The 23,514-nt window shown below is 39.9% G+C and overlaps 1 protein-coding gene across 6 annotated transcripts; it reads right to left on the bottom strand.

Moving 5' to 3' along the window:
* Positions 1 to 140: 140 nt before the first annotated feature.
* On the bottom strand, positions 141 to 21,662 carry LOC141763136 (poly(rC)-binding protein 3-like). Of its 6 annotated transcripts, none has more exons than XM_074627496.1 (13): positions 21,538 to 21,662; positions 11,179 to 11,347; positions 11,016 to 11,039; positions 10,898 to 10,930; positions 10,699 to 10,815; positions 9,296 to 9,427; positions 9,083 to 9,211; positions 7,874 to 8,017; positions 5,631 to 5,672; positions 3,905 to 3,983; positions 3,325 to 3,383; positions 2,369 to 2,538; positions 141 to 1,349 (listed from the first exon to the last, which is right to left on the bottom strand). In XM_074627496.1, exons 2-13 carry the CDS (start codon positions 11,251 to 11,253, stop codon positions 1,295 to 1,297), a joined length of 1,059 nt encoding a protein of 352 aa, XP_074483597.1. In that variant the 5' UTR covers positions 11,254 to 11,347; positions 21,538 to 21,662; the 3' UTR covers positions 141 to 1,294. The 6 variants fall into 6 exon arrangements, with proteins under 6 accessions (XP_074483597.1, XP_074483596.1, XP_074483599.1 ...); XM_074627495.1 differs by lacking the exon at positions 21,538 to 21,662 and adding an exon at positions 19,942 to 20,201; XM_074627498.1 differs by lacking the exon at positions 21,538 to 21,662 and adding an exon at positions 19,942 to 20,201 and having other exon boundaries at positions 3,325 to 3,380.
* Positions 21,663 to 23,514: the final 1,852 nt, after the last annotated feature.

Here is a 23,514-nt window from a genome sequence, read left to right as displayed (position 1 = left end):
GCCCCGTGGGTTCCCCCCAATGAACCCCTGAACATTCCTTGGCCCAAAAAATACCATTTGGCTTCGTCCAAACGTTTAGGCCTCTCTGCCGCGAAGAGTCGGCTTCTTTCCCTTGTGTTTCGCTCTCTCAAAAGCTTTCCCAAATTTGTTTTCCAAGACAAGGGAAGGAAGCCGAAAGGTTTGGACGCAACACTTGGCTTTTAAGTCCAACTAATTCCTCCCACATCAGAGGCAGTCCAGAGTAAAGTGTTGAATAGTCTATTGCATGAGCGCCGCGTAGTCGAACTACTGTGCTAAACCACAATAGTCCTTGTACAAAACAAATACAGTATAATAATAATAAGTAAACAATCATTTAAATTTTTCAGTTAGTGTTTTAGCCACTGATTTTTCACTAATTCCCATTCATGCATCTATATACTAGTAATCGGTGTTGATAGAAGGAGGCTATGTCGGAGAGTTTTTCATTTGGGCAGGGAGTAGGACTAGACGTGAGTGGCCAGAAATGCTGAAAAAGTTTGCGGAAAAGAACGGGAGCACAAAGATATAATAATAACATTAGAGGGAACACGTACACTGAACAGGTTTACTCAAATGCACAACGATACGACACTGAACACATGCAATATAAGCGATAATGTAAATATAGGAAATGAACATGAGAAGGGAGGCTCTAGGAGTGATACCATTGGCTTAAAAGGGTCATGTGATGCAGCAAAGAGTCATGGGTAGAGATTGGATTTGTAAGTAGACAAAGATGCAAATTAGGACAAAAGCAGAAAGAGTCCAATTTTATATTATCAAAATTTGATAATTTGGCTACATCCCACCACACACTCTGCCGATAGCATCACTGCGCAGCTGTAATATGCAAATAACTACGTTCTACAAAAAATTCTCAATCTTTTACAAGTGTATACTTTTAAATGATGTTTCTATGACGCAGCACTGACAGAGAGAAAGAGAAAGAAATAGATAGAGAGAAAAAGAAGAAGAAAGATTAACACAAGTTGTTCCTAATAAACATTCAACATGCTTCAACAGTTCTCTAAAAAACCTAATCAACAGAGAATTTCTTTTTTGTTATTCTTTTTTTTTTTGTATTTATTTGTGGCTCTCTGAAATAAAGATGAGCGCCCAACCCTCCCTGACGTATAAACAACTTTTTGAACCAGGGCGGGAAGGTGGTCAGGGTTTTCGAGAGAGCCAGAGCCAGAGTCCGAAGGGCTTCATCAGGGTTGTCTGCGGTAGTCAGTCATTGGAAAGGGCCAAACGGAGGAGCCAGTCAGGGATCTCAGGACGTGGTCATGGAAGATGGGTCGTTCCACATGGCCGCCACGTCTCTGAACCTGTAGGAGGAGCGTTGGAAAGTCAGCAATCATAGAACTGAAGCCGATGCAGAAGTGCCTTAAACTTGTATTCTTTCTACCAGCCAGCAGGGGGCGACTCCTCTGGTTGCAAAAAGAAGTCTGATTGTATAGAAGTCTGTGAGAAAATGAGCCTACTTCTTACTTGATTTATTACCTCAGTAAACATTGTAAACATGAGTTTATGGTCGCCTAAAAATGTCTTTGTTCGGTTGTACTTAGCTCCACCCTTTTGTGTCACGTCTGGTTGCAAAAAAACAAGATGATGACGGCCAAAATGTTGAACTCAAGGCTTCAAAACGGTAGTCCACAAACCAATGGGTGACGTCACGGTGACTGTGTTCACTTATATACAATCTATGATTTAACCCCAAATTTGTGGCAATTATAATGTGATTTTTGTAATGTTTCTTTCACTTATTTTCTGTATTATAATGCAGATAAGAAGGTTTCTACTTTTTTCCCTTGACTGTTCCATGTGATCACTTCACACCACACTTTAACTACCCAATTCGTGTGTTATCAGTTGATTGAATGGGCATTATCAGTGGTTATCACTAGCATTATAATGCTTCAGACGGGCCAAACTGCACCTACCACGTTGTGAAAGTGAAACGTTATGTAGTGAATTGCAACAAGGCAACAAAACTACTTGGGTAGGTTTAGGAAAAGAACATAGTTTGGGGTAAAATAAGTACACTTGTTACATAACTTACGTCAACCTCCTCCTTACGCAGAATGTGTCGCTCTTTATACTACGTCACCTGACTTTCTCCGTTGCTCCCATCATAATTATTACAACCACTAGAGGTAGGAGTTGTCTTCTTGTATTCGTATCGTGATCAACCATGTGAATAGATGGTAACGGCCTTCTGAACCTACTAGTAGGTGTAGTATGCCCCTTCTAACCCATATCTATGAGGCTGATAACCCCTGATAACGCCCATTAAATCGTTTGATAGCATTCAAAGTGTGTGCTTTACCAGCCAGTGAGCTCTGACCTTGCATTGATGAGGTACTGGGCCAGGCTGATGTTGGCGGGGGACCCTGTGATGGTGATCTGGCGCTCCGATGACCCTTCCATGGCGTTAGCAATTTTGATCTGCGCCCCAGACATCTGACGGATCTCGTTGATTTTGGTTCCCTGGCGTCCGATTATGCAGCCTATTAGCTGGGAAGAAAATGGGGACGGGACTTAGGACGGCCAGAACACATGAAAGATACGCACATTTTTATGTGACGAGTACGAGCCCGTCATTGTCGGCCTAAATTTTATATTTCTTACTTTGGCCCAACAAGTCTTTTCCATTAAGGACACTCACTTTACAAAGCCAACTGCCTTTGGCTGTACTGTGGAGACGGAGATCTCAATAGTTGCAGCTGATCTGCTGTCAGATTGTATCGCTGGAAGCTTCAACAGGAAGCCTCGATAAAAGATAATAAACCACAGTTTGTAAATTTAGCCGTTAGTTCCTGACCCGTGTCATGCTTTGTTTCTGTTTCATGCAGCTATTTTGGGAATTTAATTTATAATTGAAACAATCAATTGAGAATTCATCATTCCAGTCTCTCCGTAAATGGACTGAAATATTTAAGACAGAGTTAGCCGACATGATCGCAATGTCACATTTATGGATTTTCTAAAAAGTCTGCTGTTTAAAAATGAGTGTTTAACTTTAAGGTGCAGTATATTGGCAGTGACAAATTGGCACAAAGTGGCAACAAATCATCAAAACTGCTGAATATGTGTAACAGTTTTTCCTGCAATATTGTCGTATGAATCCTGTTCTCATTTAAAAACCGACGACCTGTCAGTTTTTGAATGACAAATCTTTCATTTTGGATAAAGGTGTTGTTTGCATTTTTGTTTAGAATGAATCCCTGTCAGGGAGAAAATGAAATATAGGATGAAAAAGCACCCACAAGAAGACGTTTTACACATGATGAATGTACTCACATCATTGGGAATGGTGAGTTCATGAGTACTGGCCTGGTTACTGGCATCCAGACCTGCTGCTGAATGAAGGAGGCACACAGAAAGAGAGGAGGGAAGGAAGAGGACATAAAATAGAGTTTGGCACATTGAGGGCGTGAACAGCATTAATGAACTGTTAGTAGTCCTGGAGTTTTCCCTGGCTATTGACCAGTAGCATTTCTGTGTCACTGGAAAGTCTGGCTCAGCCCTGAGCAGAGCCTACACTCACTGAATAAATCTCCACCTGACAAGTTGAATTCTACTCTACGATCTGAGGCGATTGCATCATTAAAAAAAAAAAAAGGATACTGAGGGAAAACCAAAGAACAAAAAGAAAAACCTCAACATCAACAAGAGCAGACCACCAGCAGGCCATGTCAATGGCAGAGCACCACAGAGACCATTAGGAGGAGAACGACGAGAAGAAGAAGAAGAGCAAGGACAGAGACAGGAAAAAGAAGAGAGAGAGCAGAAAAGGAGGTAGAGAATGTGTTTGTCTCTACAGGTAAAAACGAGAGAAGGAGCTTTGGTAAAGAGGGTCGTCGTGTAGGTGGGTACGTACCGGGGAAGGCAGGGGTGGTCTGTCCGAGGGGGGTAAAGGGGGTTTGCTGCATAGCCAACTGGTGGAGCTTGCTCAACTGCTGAGGGGGGGAGGAGGAGGACAGCAGTGCTATGAGGTCATCGTTAAAAAAACACACTCGTGAACACACACACACGCACACACAGAGACACACACACACAGGTCTGTCCGAAATGCTACGAGAGTAGAAAGAGGATCTGAGGAGAAGTAACAACACAGACAGGTGAAGGACAAAGACCAAGAGAGAGAGAGAGAAGAAGAAGCTCATAGAGGACTTGGCCTGAGACTGGGGTGATGGAGGGATGTTGGTGAATCAACACGTTCTCATCCCAACTCGTCCCTTGGCATAACTTTTTAACACTTTCTAAAACACTTGCTTAGGTTTAAGCAACAAAACCTCATGGTTTGGCTTAAAATTACTACGTCTGTAAAGTGAAAATTAAACTTAACGATGTGAACAGAAAGACAAACAAAACGTTGCTCGTTTCATATGGGACACGAGCAGCAGTTTTTCAGTCTTTAAACTACGATCACCACACTCCCGGAGCTTTTTCTCGGAGCGTTTAATATTGACGCAGGTGGGTTTACAACGTAGTTACTTGAAATCCTGTTGCGTCTCATACGGACACTCAAAAGTGCCTTGTGCGTCGGTAAATCAATAGCTCAATAACGCTTCAATTTAAGTGTAAGTATAAGATTTTAATCTGCTTGTCGTGTTATAGTTTTTAAATGGTTTTGGTCACATGAGCTTGGCACGGGTTACCGTGGTTACGTGTCTCCAACCGGCAAGGAGGCTCTCAGGAAGTGACGACGTAAATTACAGTGGAGTGCGTCCGAAAAGATCCGTACTATTCAAACAATAGTATGTTGAATGACGCCAGATTTACCACTCAAATTATGTATTTATGTTCTTTAAACGATCCTTGATTTCAGACAGAAGAAGACAAAAACAGGCTCTTAATTTCTAGTGTCTATTTTTCTATCTGTCTATTTTCAGTTAATGTTAGCTGCACGCTAAGCTGTGATTGGAGACGGGTTTAACGAATGCTCAATTGCCTATTCGACCACATTTTTTGGTTTGAGATATATGACTTTATAACTGTCAGCTTCTATTCGTTTAAAGACATAAACTTCCTTATAAAAGCTAATTCACCACAGTAAAGACGTGATCATGTAGTCTTTAATTTTTGTTAAAGTGACATTGTCGCATTGAGAACTGGGAGATTTAAAAACTCTCGCTCATATTAAAGGGCAACTCCATCATCTTAACTCAGCTGCCAAAGCAGCTTTTTACTGCGACTTCCGTCTTTGTTTTATTCCGGTTCTGATTTTGAATGAAATGCTTTTTGTCAACTGACATTTAAAACTTGAATGTCAGAACGTGTTTGAACACACCAACAAAAGAAAAGTTCCAACTGCACTACGTTACGGCTCCAACATGCTGATAGAGATCCTGTATCAAGTCCATTGTTGCATCATATTGAAATAAAGTGAAACCTCCAGCCACCAGGCCAAGCCCCATGAGGTTTAACGCCAAACAAAGGGCAGAAAAGTTAGAAGATATAGGAGTTACATATCAGAAAAAAAGCTGTATTAATATTAACAATTAATATTAATATGGGTGGAAAGAGAATAAAGAGCCTGCAATGCAGCGGGACAGAATTATGGAGAGTGCAGTTGTTGACTGCCTGGTGGGGTGAGCACTCACGTCAGGATGTGGGATGGCGTACTGTCCTTGAATGGTATAAGCCTGCAAACATGAGAAGAGCTTATTGTTATCTCATTACATCATCGGAGCATCATGTGATTGCATAAAACAAAACATATACTGTATTAAATACATCTTTGATAAGCTAAAACTATAAACTCTGCAACTAAAACGAAAAAACAATTCACATTTCTACAACACAAACACTCTACAGACTCATATTTTTAGCAATATTACACAACAGTCATGCACTATAGATTCCCTGTCATGTTCTCCTACTGTTCATCAATCAGATCCAGTTGAACTAAATCAATAAGGGACAACTCAGACAGTGGGGAGGTGACGGGGAAGGGTGTGGGGAGAAACCAGAGGAGCGGCCCTGAGAGGAGTAATGAGATTTGACCTATTGGACGTGAGGTTTAGAGCAACCACAGAGGTCAGAACTGAGCTAAATTTCATTTTGTCAGTCAAGACAGCAACCAGAGCGAGACTGTAACCAGAAAAATAACATGTCAAGACTCTGCATGAGGTCAGCAGAGTGGAAATTTAGACATGTAGACATTTTAAAATCGTAACAGACTTCCAGATTGACGTGTTTTGCTTTCTTAACACTGTCCCATGTAGAAAATTTAATAAACAGCTTTCCTGTTAATTGATGAGAATACCAGTTTACTCGTGATAATTAATATATTGTTGGATAAAAGAAGCATGCCAAATAAAGAGCTGAAGCAATTAATCAACCATTTTTATAATGAATTAGTTAATTATCAAGTCATTTATCAACCAAGATGCAAATAATTCTCTGTTTCCAGCTTCTTAATTGTGATGATTTGCTGATTTTCTTTGTGTTATGTGACAGTAAGCTGAATATTTTTGGGTATTAAGTGATTTAAAGGTGATTTTATAAGGGAAAATATAAGTGGCCCTGACTAACTGTACTGTGTAATGATAAATCCATGGAGCTGTCAGTGGTGCTGAAGTACCAGACGAATTTATAAATACGACTTTTTCTCTGAGTCTCGCCCTTCTGTCAGTTTCTTCTTGGACTTATAATCTTCTCTAAACTATATAGGAGGGTGTTATTAAAAAATACAGAACCAAAAGAGTCGTTCACAAGGCGTTTCGCTAGTTGCCGGTGAACGAAATAAACTGGGTTTGTCCCCTAAATTGCATCGTAAGCAGCTTAGTCGATAAGAGATGAAACGATTAGTCGATTAATTGACTAGTATATCGACAGTAAATTAACCAGATGTAATTTTGATAAGAGATTCAATGTGTAAGTCATTTATTTTATTAGAAAAATGTTAAAATGCATTGGTTCCAGCTTTTTAAATGTGAATATTAGCTGAAGGTTTATATGATAGTAAACTCTCGAGTTTTGTTCTGTTGGTCAAACAAGTATTTAGAAAATTGTGATGGCCATTTTTTTTGCTGTCTTCTGACTATTTGTAGACTATAAGATGAATTGATTAATAACATAATCAGCTTATTAATTGATAATAAAAGTAATAATGTGTGGCTTTCTTGAGGATCGGAGTGGATGTGAGATGTTGTTCTTTAATGGTAAAGTGTTTTGTGTTGTTTCCGCTCATCTCCTGTCATTCACATCCAGGCCACTCGGCGCCCCTACTGAGTTTTCCTGGTTTAGTTTTCTGTCCACACACCTACTTCCCTTTAGCCTTGTGTTTACCTGTTGCTCTGCTGCCTACCTGGCTCAGTTTTAAGTCAATTTACCTGAACATGACCAGCATGTTATGTCTACTTTTGGACCCAGACTTAAGTTTAACAGATGTTTTAGTCCAGCTGTGCTACTAAAATCAAGATTAGTTCTGTCTCGGTTAAGTTAAGTGAGTTAGCCAACATGATGGCTGTCAGATATCATGAATTACAAGGTTATGAATGAAGGAAAGTTGTTTGCAAGTAACTTTGTTGTTGTTTTATCTCTATCGTTTTAGTGTTTTTCTATGTTTTGACTAGAGTTCCTTTGATTAAACTTTGCTCTGTCCCTTTAGGATCATCTTGGAGTCCCATCAGAGAGGAACACAAGGATGTTTTCATCTCCTCATCAGTTAACCGGTAAGTCTGTTAATGCCATTTATCCCAGTTCTGTTGGAGTGGCTGCAGGTGACGGGTGACAGTGAGGAAACAGTAAAACAGCAGTGATGGTTTCATGCTAGTCGGGGTCGGGGTGGGGTTCAGTGAGGAAGGGAGGAAAAGTGAGAAAAACCTGGTGAGACACTAACAGGCAGTGGCTGGTGCTGCAGTAAGAGGCTGAGGTTGGCTGTGGACGCCCCCAGTGGGTCTGCTCTTACCTGGCCACCTGAAAAAATGACAGGGGTGGAGGCAGGCTTGGGGCGGTAGGGGATGGTGGCACCTTTCGGTGGGGACTGAGGAGAGCAAAGGAGGAGAGAGTGGGGGGAAGAAGAAGAAGGGGTGAGATGTGGAGAGAGTGTTAGAGCAGAGAGAAAGATACAGAAAGAAAGAGAAGAAAGTTGCATAAAGTGAAACCATAGAGGGACGGTGCCTTAGGGAAGACAACCTGTGACACAAAAGTGCTCTTCACTGTGTGTTCATGCTGACATCAAATGTCCAAATCGTGGTTCAGTGCACAACTAAACTTGGATTTACCTGGAACATCACTTTCAACTGGATAATGATGACTCTACACACTGTGTTTTTAAATATCGGCTCACATTTTTAGAGACTTACAGTCATGTCACATATCTCCTAGTATCCATGGCTGGTGCCATCATGACGGCCCAACGGAGAACTGGCTGTGCAGATAGCTCAAATTAAAGGTGCAGGAGAAAAGAGAGACAACTACAAAGTGTGGAGCCCTTTCATCCAAAGCATCATGAGAGTCAGCTGAGGAAACAAACTAATTTTGACATGTATATAAAGCCAGTGTTGATAGTTTCTGATGTATTTGTAGTTGGGGAAATGTGTTTGCAGCAATGCAATGAAGGGAAGCTTTCCAGATTTACAAACCAAGACATCAAAACACAAAAAAGCAATCAAATGCATCACTTATGAACTTATATTAGCAGAAGATAAAACAGAATTTGTTATTGTCAAACTTCTAGCTGTGTTAGAGTTATAATCCTTAAGATTTTCACAACATCAGACCCCGTTTTTGCTCGTATTTAAAGTTGCCGTTTTCATTGTTAGTGGCGGATTCAGCCATTCACATTGCTTTAACACAGACAATGGATCCACAGAAGTGATGCACATGTAATCCAGTGTTAGGTTGCGTTCCATACTTTTTCTTTTTACTTCAGTACATACTTCAGCTGCCCTCACAAAGTACGCACTGTTGCACTAAATTGTGTCTCCATTGAATTAATGTGAGTTTGTTTGGCTGAAATCTTAAGGATTATAACTGTAACTATATCTTCCGTATGTGTCCATATTTCCTTCATGTTCCCGCTCCCTCCCTTCCCTCCACACTGTACCTCCAGCATCACTACACAGATCTGTTTGACACACTGGATGATGGCTTCTGGGGCCCCCGAGATCGTCACGGCTCTCTCGGTGGAGTTGGGCAGCATATCGCCTGCAACCTGGACCTGAGCTCCTGTTGACTAAAGGTAGGAAGAATCTGTATTAAACCTGAACGTATATGAGGAAATGTATGTATAGGAAATGTATAGACTTTCAGAGTCTACCTCTCTCATTTCTTTGATTTTGGAGCCTCCTTTGCCAATAAGAGAGCCACACTGGCTGGCCGGGACGACGAGCCTCAGGGTTACCGGGGGTTTACTGGTGGCTGGACTGTTGCTCATAGAGTTGATTATATCCTGAGGGGAGAAGAGAGACCAGGTGTTATCAGATAAATGCATCAGTTACTGTATAAGGAGTGGAGAAATCCACCTTCACGCCTGCATCCTGCAGCAGTACAACGGGTAGAAAACTCTCTCTTGAATGTGTTTGTACGGTGTAGTTCTGCTACTTTTATTGCAGCATAGGTTCTGATTCATTTTTATTTTTTTGCATTTACTTTTTTAGCTGTGTATAATTGCTTTAAGTGCATAGGTTTTTTTAATAATTTGTCTAAAATCGTTGTTTTACAAGGCTGAATTAGGCAATTTTTGTGCTGCAATGACTCACTCTCACCTTAAATTAAGTGTTATATTATGTAATTATATAATAATCTGTAATATCTTACAGTAACATGTTATTTATAAGTATATAAACATTTAAAAAATGGTTTAAAACACACTATAATGTAGCTGTAAGCCGATATAAAGACGTACAACAACTTTAACTTACTCCTGCAGCGCCCATAACTAGAGGCTGGTGTATAAACAGATAATGAATGACATTATAATATATATCTGAAAATACTGGACATTAATAAACGTATAATGTGTATACTTCTTCCTCCAAACTGACCTATCCGCCCTCATCCCTGTAGCTCAGGTCCATATGTAGTGTTTTGTTTTGGAGACTCTCTGGTTTGGCGTGCTCATACGGCGCCCAAATCAAAACACAGTACTGGCCCACTTTCAAAGGGTGCTGCAAGGTTAGATCAGCATATTTCTGTCCTACATAACGGGGCCAAGCCTGCTTTGTATTCCACGTGGAGACCAGTCAGTACAGAGTAGACACTAGGGCAGACCATGGTGGGATGTACTTTACTCAAGTACAAATCCGAGGTTTCCCTATTGCTTTTGCTTTTCCCTATATTTTTCATTGATTTATTCTTTTATTTATTTCTCTTTATATTTCCAATTTTTTTATTTATTATTTATTCTTATATTTGTTTCTCTTTATATTTCCAAATTTTTTATTTATCATTTATTCTTATATTTCTTTCTTTTTATATTTCCAAATTTTTTATTTATTTATTCTTGTATTTGTTTGTACAATACTAATAATAATTATATAATAATAATAATAATAATAATTTGTACAAATGTATTCTTTTTATTTATTTTTTAAATATAATATTATTTTTTATGGCACTCCTGTGTCTCCATACTGAATACTTCCAACACTGCAGCATAGTAAGTGCTATTAACTCAGTATAATGTGGCACTTTATAGTGTTTAGATGATGAATGTTATACCTCCTCAAACTTGTAGGCGATCATGGCGAAGGCCTTGAAAATAGCATCTGTTGGCCCGGTGATGGTGACTATCCGCTCAGGGCAGTTCCCCTCTGAGATGTTGATACGGGCGCCACTCTGTAGAGCACAAAAATACATCATTATGAGACAAAAACACATAATAGCAATAACTAGAAAAGTGCAGAAAAGTTGTACTTACGTCTTCACGCATTTTCTTCACCGTTTCTCCTTTCTGGAAGTAAAGAAAACATTGTTAAGATGTGCTTCCTGCAGGCGTTATGATGCTTTAGTCTGCTTGTTGTGTCTGTGATAAATACCTTTCCTATGATGCTTCCAACCTCCTGCAGAAACACAAACAAAGTTAGGTGTATTTGTGCCACAGGGGGGCTTGAGATGATCTATTATTATCTGGTAGATAATTGGAAATAAGAACAAGAGAGTTAGAGAATAGCTGAGAGAAGCTCTTTGGTGTTTTGGTACCTTGCCGTGCATCAGCAGCCGGATGGTGAGGGTCACATTCAGTCCACCTTCTGATTGGACCTTGATGGGCTCCATGTTGGGATTGGATGTGAAGGAAGGGGCGTGGTCGCGTGAGAGAGGAGTTCAAGGGCCAACGCGAGTGTGATGGTGGAGTCAGCCAACCGGTCACCTGCCAGATAACAAAGATACAGACACACCTGCTGAGGTTAGGATGGGTTTCATTTCATTCTTGCTGTCTCTTCAGGCTGTGGACGTGGAGCGACACTGAGGCACTTTAAGTTTGTTTAGTGAATGTGAAATTGCACGTCAGTAATGAAAATATAGTGTAGTGCTTTATTCAGATAGTTTAATGTTAATATTCATCCAACAGGTGACAAAAAGCAGGATACAAACCATGCAACTATAACGTTAATACTACTTTTCACACTTTTTAAATTCACTTTAAGCTCGTTGCTCTATAACAAGTTAAGTTAACCAAAACCAGACGACTACCGGACATCAGTAAAACGTCCCCCTAAAAAGTGCCGTACAAAAGTAAATGGCCTATGTTGAACAATAAAATGTTATATATATAATAAGCGTTTTCAGTCCAAAATGGCGGCAGCTGTTGTCAAAAAACACTGGAGTTTCATCTCTTTGCTTCTATAGTCTTTGAGCACTAGCGGCAAAGAAGAATTGAATTCCAGTTAAACAAGTTGATTTTTTTCTGCATTAATAAATTGTGGTATTGAATCGGTGCACAGACTGACGTACTGTGGCGTACGTTGACTAAAGTACAATATCAACTTACATAAATACAAGGATGATTATGGTTATATTCTATAATTTGAACGTCTCTCTCATTCACAACGTACTTGTGTTGTCAGCCCCAATCCTATTGGTTTCTATGTAGGTTACAGATATTTAGTTTCACTTGTAACAAAGACTCACTCTAGTTTTTATCAAACGTTACTCAAACAGGAGGAAAAAGAGTACTTGTTGGGGACTATTTTCAGCGGCGGATTAATCCACATTTGGTGCTCTAGTGAGAATTAGTGGCCCCTAAAATCTAGTTTTAGGGAGTTTATTATATCAGTTTTGTGCTTATATGTTGCATTTTGCACAGAAAGAGGGAGGAAAATGGTTAACTTGGGCCCCCGGGGAAAAAAAGACAATACACTTGCATAATGTAAATATGCTCACAAACAAGTAACGTGACCCCGTCTCTCTGTAGTCGACAACAGCTTGATATAAAAGCCGTTGAAATGTAGGTCAGCATATGTCTCTCCAGTCACGAGATGAGCCATCGAACGCTGAGCGCCATATTTATTTTTATCAAACCCATTTCAGCTGGACGCCATCTAATTCTGGCTGACAAGTGATGTAATGAGTCAAGACTCCAGTTAGGAGAGAGACCACGAGAGGGAGCTGCAGTCCTGATGGTGGATCTGTCTCTGCTCTGCAGTCAGGGATGGATGAGCTTTAATCTGGTGCACATTTACAACTTTTTTTGTGAATAAATTAATCTGAAATATCTTTAAATGGATCAGGCCTTTACAATGTGAGATATTAGAGAGTCACAGTTCACCCAGCTTTAGTTAATGATGACAAAAATAACACAATTGAAATGCTTGCTGCTAAATTTGACTAAATCATCCTCCTGTATTAGAAGTGGAAACACATTTGGAGTGTGAAACTGCAGGAAATCAGTGTTTTAAGTTGAAATAATGATTGTAGATGACGAGTTTAACTTCTCAAATGATAAAAAAAAAATAATGCAAATAAAGAATAAATTAATATAATATGATCAGGCAGATTCTGAGGGCACGGAGAGGCAAATTAGGCCTGAAAATGTGAGTGAAAATGAATTAATATTAGATGTTTCCTTTTTTTATTCTGTACCAAGGAAATAGAGATGCAAGCAGTCACATAAGTACAATCATATTAAAACATATTGATGATTTTGCTCAATATTTCACACCTTGAACCCTTCACATCTAATGCTACAGTTTGAGTTTGATAACATTATAAAACATAAGGAGAGAAACAGCTCTAAATATAAGTTGAACCAGGTTTTTTTTGCAGCCGGTTATAAGAGAATATGTGGGAAACAAGCAGCTGACCTTGACTGAAGAGACAGATAATGTCACCGTCTGCCAATCAGAGGCAAACTTGCTGTGTGGAAATGACTCCTTTTCTTTCCTTCCCTCCCTCCTTCGTGTGATCTCTAATTAGCTGATTGAGTTTATAGTTCTGTTCTCGGCGAAAAGAAATATGAATATTTGAAATTAGTCAAAGAAAATCCATGAAATGATTCATGCAGTGTGACTCTTGACCTTCCTGTCAAACTGTTGAGGCTTTCATCACCAACACAATGAGTCTAATTTAACATCTAATGACCCTGAATGGTGCTCAGGTTGCCTACAGAACTATTATTATATGGAGTCATAGGAGTGCCATAAAAAAAAGACTAAATCTGTAAAAGAATAAGAAAATAAATGCGGAAATATAAAGATGAATAAATAAGTAAATAAAAAATGTGGAAATATAAAGATGAATAAATAAGTATATAAAAAATATAGATTTATAAAGAAGAATAAATAAAAGTAAATAAATAAATAAACCAAGTTTTTTTATTTTCTCCAATATTAAATTCATATATTGTCTATTAAATGTTTAGTTTCTTTTAAAGTTTATAATGATATAAAACAGAGAAAACCAGCAAACCAGAAGAAGCTGCAACCAGATAATGATTTGTGGTTTTGTTTTATAAATTATCTAAAATAATTGATCGATTATCAAAACAGTTGCTTGATTTTCTGTCAAATGTTTGGCAAAATAAAGTAGGTGGACTATAGACGCACACAATGAAAGCAAGGTTATGGTAGATTAAATGTAGATAAGTCACTTAATGGATAAACAAATAAACAATGATTCCATAAGGAAATTCAAAATTGCCTTATTGTCGACACTTAAGGCAAGAAAACCACAAAAAAATCATATTTAAGAGGCTGGAAACTCACAAAACGTTGGCATTTTTGTTGAAAACATTCAGCATTTTTATTTATAATAACATAACTTTATTTTTATATCATGTATCATGCCTGTAAACCATCAATGTTAACTTTGAGTTATTAATATTTTCAGTCATTTACAAGAACTTTCACTGAGATAAAATCACTTTACATGTCAATAGACCTTATTATAGTTTAATTACGTACATTTTTTCAGCTGTATTTGTGCGTATAAATGATAAAACAATAGTTTTACAACCTTGAACAGTTCTATAATGATGTTTTTAGTGGTTATCACTAAAGATTTGTATGTTTTTATAGTTGTATTAAGGGTTCCAGGCGGCTTTATTAAACGTATAGTTTATAGGACTTCTAGCTGAGTTTGTGATGACAGAAGGATATCATGCATGTTTAAAAGATGCTAAATAAAGTGTGAAAGTAATCTGGACTCTAGAGGACTAAATGGAATAGTTGCTGTCGTTGTAATGTGTTATTTTTTTGCATGAGTATGGCTGCAGCCTCCACCGCTGGCTCCAGAACTGATTCCTCCTCTTAATCTACGCTGCATGCGGCGCTGAGAGCTTAGAGCTGAGGGAATGTGTTGGTTGTAGGCCAGGGGAGGTTCGAGAGATAAGGACAGGGATTCTGTTGCCAGCTGTCTCTCCAATCTCCCAGAGGAGACCAGATTACATAAAAAGCCTTAATCTGGGTTTAAGACCCAAGCCAGCGGTGCAGGTCCTCTCCAGGGGCAGGAGGGAGGGGGGGTGAAAAAAAAAAAAGAAAAAACGTCCAAGATTGACGACAGGATTCAAGCTAACGTTGATGATAGATGGCACAGTATTCATCCCCTTTCAAGGCTGCAAATTAAGGTTTTGGACTCCTTTTCCAAAAGCTGATGACTAAATAACATTCTGTGCATGCTTTCTCATTTCTACAAAGATGCACAATAATGAGAAAAAGCATCTTCAAAGAGCCTCCTTCCCTCTGATTAAAACCCAGAATGTAGATTTAGGTCAACGAGAGCGAGTCCGTTGGACGAGGTCAGCGTTAAGAGCTGCGTTTGAATAGTTGTGCTCCCAGACTGTATTTTGCTCATACATCCTGTAGCATAATAGAATTAGGTCAAGGCCCCGTGAATCATTTGCCCCAATGGGCTAAAACCTTCCAGCAAATCGGCAGCTTTTTTATTTTAAGGTCTGAATTTCTTGCTGCATTTTAACATCCACCTAACGTTTAAAATGAATTTCCTGCTCTGTGGCCACTTCTATCAAACATATTACACGCATTGATTAGTGATTCTCCTCCCCTGTCTCTTTGTTAATCAGACAGGAAGTTAGAGAAACCCAGAGAGGGATGGTGGGGAATATTTCATGACATCTGATGGGGAAAGTGGGTCATGCTCGGTGTTGCAGTGCTGCTAGCCTCCTCCTCTATGGCGGCTATTGAATTAATCACGCTTTACGCTCGGCTGGACAACGCAGTGCACAAAATGGCTCCCCCCTCCCATCTCTCCCTGCGTCTGCCACAGAAAAAAAATACATTGCTCTTGAAGAACTTGGTCTCCTCTCTCCTCGCCTTTTTTATCTCTTTATGGACTCCTAACAATGAGGAGATGCTGCTCTTATGCAGAGCCACTGATGTGGAAATGATGCAAAAACACTCAGAGCAAAGTTGAGGGGAGATATTTGGTGTGGGAGTGCATTTGGGTGAGGAGGAAAGCTGGAAAGGGCTCGGATGATTGATCATTATTGGACACATATCGGTGTTTTAAAGGCTTAAAAACATGCTTTTTGTTCTCTTGACTTTGACATAAAGAAGGCAGGGATTGCTGCAGATATGGAGGCGTCTCATTACATCCTCACTGCATGTAAAACTAGACTCTGCGGTGCACTGCAGGCCGAGCGCCACTGCACAGCTAAGTGACCATCAACTTGCTTTGGCCCCTTTTGACATGATGCACTTCACTCTGTCAGACAGTGTTTTAAAACGTGAAAGAAACTGCGGCGAGTAGCTCAAAATACCAAGAATAAGAGATTAAGTTAAAGACTTGTTTGTCTTGTAGTGCTGAGACACCTTTCCTTCGTCGTTTGTTGTGATTTTGAATGGATTTCTGCCCAATAAATTCAGCTTAAAGACATTTTTTTATAGATTTGATATGCTTTTGTGGAGAGGAAACAAATCTAGCATCAAACATAAAGGTGCAAAATGTACATTAATCAATTCAAAAGCTGTTGCTGTTTGCATTTCTAGAGGTAAATGATGGATGGACTCACATTTAGGGACATTTGTAAACATGTTAGGTGCTCAGAGTTGGGGTATTTTGGACTGAAACTTCAAATATGTGATACTTTATGCAAATAATGATAATTTTTAAATCAACTATGATTCAGTGATTCCATCAGATGCTCGTCACGCAAATTTAGACGATCATGTGATGCTAAAACTATCCACTGAAACGCCAAAAAGCAACTTTAAAAACTGAAAATTTAAGGAGAAAAAATTAATTCCAATTCCGTGCATGTTTTAAACAGTTTTTCTGTAGCTGTATGAGATGAGTAAGGCATGTATCATCATTTTAAAATAGGTTTTCATATAATTACGTTGCCATAGGTCAATAGAATCGCTGCCAGACGGAGAGAGAGAGAGAGAGAAAGAGAGAGACGTGAAATCCTGTAAGGAAAATCATTAAATGGACGGCCGTCAGTCTAATCTGGGCCAAAGCCGCTGTCATCTGTTCCATCCTAATCCACATATCTACAGATATGTCATTATGATGTTTTGATATAAAACCCTCCATGACTGTACAGCAGAGCTGCTGAGAGGCCGACGTTTCACTAAATGAATCTGCGGTTGAAGAGCAATATTTTTTTCATTTGTAGCAATATTGAACAACACATTTTACATGAGTCTTTTTCTGGATTAAACAGTGTTTTGTGAGGAGAAATGAAAAAGCAGCATGAGAAATGGCTTTTGTGCTTCTGTCTCTCTTCGATTTGAAAATGTGACATTTTAATGTAAAGTATCGGGGAGTTTTCCTCAAAGTAAACTCACTAAATTTGGTATTTTAATTGTAGCAATTTGTTGGTTGTTGTGCTGGACAATATATCCATATATCCATATTGTGATATTAGACTAGACATCATCTTAGATTTTGGATATCATGATATGGTATAAGTGTTGTCTTTTGGTTTTAAAGGCTGAATTACAGTAAAGTGATGTCATTTTCTGACTGTTCTTGCTGCTCTATTATTTGTCTTTACCCACTTTGTCATTATACTGATGATTATTTATCAAAAATCTCATCTCAAGCACCACTAGTCAACCCTACAATATCAATATCAAGGTATTTTTTCCATATCACCCAGCTCTAGTTGGTTGTATGTCTTTATGGTCCAAGTTCTCGTGTGTGATGTTTTGCATCTGGAGAGATTTCCAGTACAGGATTCAGTTGGCCCTTAAAAACTAAGTTTCATTCTTGTGCTGTAGATAAACAGCTGCAATCATTTGAAGCGACGTCATACTGTAACTTTGAAGTTAACTTCTCTGCAAGCAGCCTTTTCTTTTAGAGTTCAAGTCCAGTTTGGCAAATGACTGTTTCTCAGCGAAGGATGGTGAGTCAGAAAGTTTTGGTTGAATGCAGAGCGTGGTTAGTCTCAAGGTAAACTGTGTAGAGCTATCAAATAACCTCTTTTGTAAAGATAATCCACAGATATTTCTACTTTATGCTTCGGCCTTTCTGAAGGTTTTCTTTATATTTGCCATTCTAGACTTTGTTAGGGAGCTTTTTAAATCTTCATCACTGTTTCTCTGCACCTTTTAAAACCTTTCTACGCAATGAAAACCTGGTACATAAATGCATGCATATAGTACTTTTAAATGTGGGTGGCTCTAAGGAGTTATGCACTGCATCTTATCCATGTTGTAAATCCTTGTAAATTGATTTCAATCAATTCAGTCAGACAGTTGAACAACTGGCCCAGAATAAAACTTGTAATGAAGCCAATATGTTTGACCCGCGACCGGGGGGATCTCCTAACGTACATGTTTGTGCTCCAATTAAGGGCGAACAAAAGGGAAATGAGTGTGCATGTAGGGCAGCAGAGGGGGAGCACAGAGGGTGACCTGGTTGATCCATATGGTTTCACCAGATCTGTTCAAAGCACCTCGGCTCTGCATGAAGAAACCTCTCACTTTCAGGACTCTTTCAACTCATTTTAGAGGCAAAGTTTGTGACAGGGGAAGCAACAGGGATGAGGAGAAAGAAAAGGCTGATGAATAATTGGTGTCGATGGTCGCTCCTGTCAGGAATAGTAACTGTAGGCGGACCGAGGAGAGGAGTTACACTGAGTCCTGAGGATTTGGCTCTCAGTTTTCTGGTATATGAGCAGCTCTTGTCTCGTCTGGCGCAGGCTTTTGTTGTATGCGGTGCGGTGTTGTGCGGCGAGGGAGTAGGGGAGGGGGCGTCTACCCCATCGGCCTTCCTATACGCCACTATGACAGTGCTCTCAAGAGCTGTCAGCCCACATCAGCAGCCCTGCATCCTGATAGCTCAGCCTAAATCACAATCAAAACCACATCCTCACCACAACCAGTCAAATCAGAGGATGCAGCAAGCAGTCACCAAGTCAAGTAGCTCTAAAAGTAGGGTACTACGTGGCGGTGGTGGCGGCACAGTGTAAAGGGCTTTACAATGCAGGCACACCATGTTGTGCTGTGAATGCAGCGCTAAGAGCCTGAGCGTTAAGTCGGCCATTTTAGATTTGCCACAATTTGTAATGTGAGATCACTGCTTGTCACAAAGTCATGGCTTCCATACGCGGGGCTTTCGCCGAGCAGTCATGCAGAACACATCCAAAAAGCACGTTCTTTCATTCATCGTCATTCCCACCAAACCCCATTCAGTTATTGCTCTATTTTAGTCTCGTCCCCTACAGTAGGAACACAGATCTGTGAGCACACCAGACTTTCACTGCTTTTTTATCCCAAACAAAGGAGTTAGTCATCGGCGTATTTCAAGTCGAACACAGCGTTTGAGGTAATGACGAATGACATTTTGGTCTATGACGAGCCGAGAATAAGGCCATCAGCGGCGCTGATATCAGTGTGACGATAATTGGAATAATGATCTTGGGGACGGGGGGACGGCCGTATCAATTCCACTGACCATCACGTTATCAATCCTACAGTGAGTCCCACAGCTTCATAGTTAAACAGCAATTCTTCCAGTTATCATTTCATGTTTCATTCTTGGCTAATTCTTCAACAATATAATCGCTCATGCTTGAATCTAAGCCAACACAATGGACACCCAAACAATGATGATCAAGAGACCCCCGAAAGCAAAATCGACTGACCATAAAATTGACTATTCTCTTGGGAAAACCAAAATATTTCCACACATCATGCAGTCGCCTTATTTAACCGCGCTGAGGATAACTTCGGAAAATGTTAACTTGATCTACCGCAAATAACCGAATTAGGTAACGAGTCAATAAGTCGTACCGTGTCACAGCTCATTATCAGGATAATGATTATTCTTGACTGGGGGTAAGTTATCAAGTTAATTAATTATTGAACGGCATTACCCGGCTCGGCGTGACCCGGTATTTCATGCAAGTTTTCAACAGCTTGTAGAAGTCCAGAAATGTTTTATAAAAATAAATAAAATAAATAAATTCTATTGGATACTAGCATTCTAGGAAGAAATGCACACCTTGATTTATGATTTACCAAAATAATTCTTAATAAGAGCCATAAAAAGAGAGTTTACCTTTATGTAGCGCAGGATACAGTAGATGACGACCACTTTCGGTGTTGCAAGATTAAAAATCGCAAAGGGAAAATGATTTTTTTTCTCCTCTTCCTTTCGCTCTGACAAACCGTGCCACCCTATTGGTCCGTTTCACGGAGTCACGTGAGCGACCACAGGAACACGTGACCGTTCTCGAAATTATATGATGAAACCAAACCGTCCTCAATGAGCACCGTTTTTGTTGCCGCGGTGCGATACTCTGTTTGCCATACTGTTTGGTGTCAAGTGTAAATAGGCCGTATGATCAGGCGTAATCTGGGTGACCATCACCCACCGCCCCGTCGACCGCCCCCCTTCCCTCAACAAAAGGGGGGCATGCCCAGTGAGGCACACGGGCATCGTGGGGGCACGTCTGGGGATGAATCAGGAGTGTAGCCTCCGGGGCGCTCGTCTATCCCAGGGGAGGGTCGAGCACCCCTGAAATCCACCAAGCTATCGTCCTTGTCATTGCTGATAACAATCGACACCAAAATAACCCAGCGACATGTTCAAATAATCTTGATTTACAACACACTGAGGGGTTTGTTATGTGCAGCCTCACTCAGGACAGTTGGGGAACTTTTTGCAAGAAGTAGAGGTCAAACCGCACACATTTATACATGCACAAAACCCCAACAGTGTGCCGTGGCATACATACCCTCCCCAGCCTCCTCTGCTTTTTAATCTGCTTCTATCTCTGAGTGTGTATGTGCAGAATTACAGAGCTTTGGAGGCATCCCATCCAGATTTTCCAATCCAGCACAAATCCAGCCCTCATGTCAGATGGACAGTTGTGTGCAGAGCTTAATCTGACATTATTAGGGTTGGACGGCAGCAGAACGTTTAAGGGAGCTACCAGGGGAAGCAAACAGTGGGGTTATGCTGTCTGGATTAGGGGCAATGCAGACAATGAAGTGTTTCACCTCTTTGTTTTCATTTAGCACAGATGCTCTCCATGTATATCAAACAACATAAAAGCTCCGTAATGAGGCTCCCAATATGCATGTGCTCTTAATTCTTTGTACCTATGCAACACAAAGTGGTAACCATGCCTGTACCCACCCACCCGACTGTAAAATGGCCCATGGGATAAACTACAAATAGAGCATTAAATTTGCTCCACATTGAATCATAAGAGGCAAAGGAAGAGTGTGGTAGAATAGAGCGCCACGTCAGAGGAAATCTGCTTTATATTCGTACGACACTATTGGCTCACCTTCAAAAAAAACTAAAACCAAGACTGGTGGCAGCGCTGGGGAAAAACTAGTTTACATAACATTCTTGTATAATTGAGTAATCCTTATTAGTGCTAAATGTGCTGTGTCCTCAGTCTTTGAGAAATGACAGATAATCTGTCAGAAGTTGTTTGATGGAGCAGTATTAATGGCTCAGAGGACCATAATAAGCTATCTAAATGAAAAACTGCAATCATAAATAACTCTCCAGTGAATAAATCAACAGTATTGATGTCTGTATCAGGATTAAATCTTAAAATATATCTTGTTTTATGGCCAAGCATTCTCACTCACCCTTTTTAACAAAGCACTCCTTTAGGTCAAATGTCAAACTTCTTACCGGTTAAGATGTAGGGAAGCTCCTTATCGGGAGAGAGGAGGTGCAGTCTGGGAGTTTAGGACCAAGATGGCAGATTGTGGGCACACTAAGGGACTGGGGCAGCTCCCATGGCCCTTTAAGTTGACTAACCCCCCTCCACGCCCATGGCCTCCAGCAAGGTGATGAACTGGTCCAGCATGCACAGACCCCTCCATTACCACCCCACCCCTACCAGAGCGTGTCCTCATAGCCACCCATGTGTGCTATCAGGGTCCTAATGGAGGCAGAAGGGCGTGAAGGAGAGAGCGAGGTAGATCGCAGTGACAGTCAATCCAACTGATTGTTGGGTGTAGGAGAGTGGTGACAAAAGGGGGCCGAGTTGACCCCAATATAGTGTGAAAAAGTGAAAATGAATGAAAAGGAGGTGTATGCTAGTCTAATCTTCTAGTGGAGGTCAAGTAACATTAGAACATTTTATCAATGGGTCATTTTACAGGAAGTTGTTTAGTGCATTTGCGTTTAAAGTGTAACTTAAGTAGAGAACCAGAAAATTAAAATTACAACTTGAAATTAATGACAAAAAGTCAGAGAAACTTTACAACTTATAAATAGAAAGTCATGGTAAGTCATGGAAAGTGATGTTTGTAAAAGAGGGTGACGGGTCATATTGGCTTTGAGCATCACTGCCAGACTTTCCTCTACGATCAATGTTGATTTTCCATGAGTAACCAACAGCATGTAACCATTGACGGTCAGACAACTGGACCATAGCCAGCCAACTCAGTGGGTAACAGTCCAAAAACAATTCATATAAATTGCTTTTATTGAGTTTCAGATCGTTTTCATTCTATTTAGGTCATGGGTTTATAAAAAAAATATTTTGGAAGATCCTAATTGTAACCTCAGAGTCAGAAATATAAACTTTGGTGTACCACAAGGCACTATTCTGGGCCTTCCGCTTTTCCTTTGGCATGAAACTTCACTTCTATGCGGATGATACTCAACGTTATATTTCTGATAATCCATAATCCCAAAGATATCTATATCCAAAATTAAATTGATTAAATTAAAAAGAAACACAAAATGTTGGGGGTCAAATTGGTGAGCCAAATGTTGTTGACAAACATCTTTATTTTGTTTATCCATACCATCAGTATTTAATCTAATTCCCCTCTGTACACCAATTGCACATTTGATAATCTGGGTTAAGGATAACCTAATCTCTATTTTACCAGTTCCATATTTCTTTCCCCAATGAGATTTTGCGTTGGGGTGTTGGATGGGCCTTCTTCTTATTTAAGAGTTTAATGTATGTGTTGTTGTTGTTGTTGTTGTTGTTGTTGTTGTTGTAATTTATTGTTACCATCGCCAAGAAGATAGTGTTTTCGTTTTGGTTTGTTTGTCAGTTTGTCAGCAGGATTACAGAAAAACTACTGGCCTGATTTTCATGACAATTGGTGGAAGGGTGTATCATTGGCCAAGTAAGAACCCATTACATTTTGGAGCAGATCCGAAACCCTTTATAATCCATTATTTTTCACATATGGAAATGGCCTTGGCAGAGGTCTGCGCTCTTCAAGTGCCCTTCTAGTTTTATAATGTATTAATGTGGCTTGCTTCTTGTGTGTCTTTTGGGGCTTTAACTGTGATTAAGGGCTGTTTAAATACACTTGACTTGGACTTGACTTGATAATTCTTACTTTGCTGCTGTCCTCTTTTAAAAGCGTCATCAACTGTGCACTTAATCATATTAGTTGTGCAGTAGTTCCATTGTTTCATCTTAGATTCAAACCCCTAATGCTTTTGGCACAAGCTTGCTTCTGCTATCACGCCGCCGCTGCTGCTCATCATTCCACATTCAACAGATAAGTGATTAAATAAATGATTAGAAAGAGCAGGCAGAGAAATAAAACCGGTAACAGACAAGATAAGACGGCTTACAAGTTTGTTGAAAATGTCAGAAAGTTTAATCTTTTATCTTCGTGTTCCTGCAGCCTG

The sequence above is a fragment of the Sebastes fasciatus genome, chromosome 24 (genome assembly GCF_043250625.1).
Source record: "Sebastes fasciatus isolate fSebFas1 chromosome 24, fSebFas1.pri, whole genome shotgun sequence".
NCBI classification, from domain to species: Eukaryota; Metazoa; Chordata; class Actinopteri; order Perciformes; family Sebastidae; genus Sebastes; species Sebastes fasciatus.
This window is presented reverse-complemented; position numbering and strand designations above follow the sequence as displayed.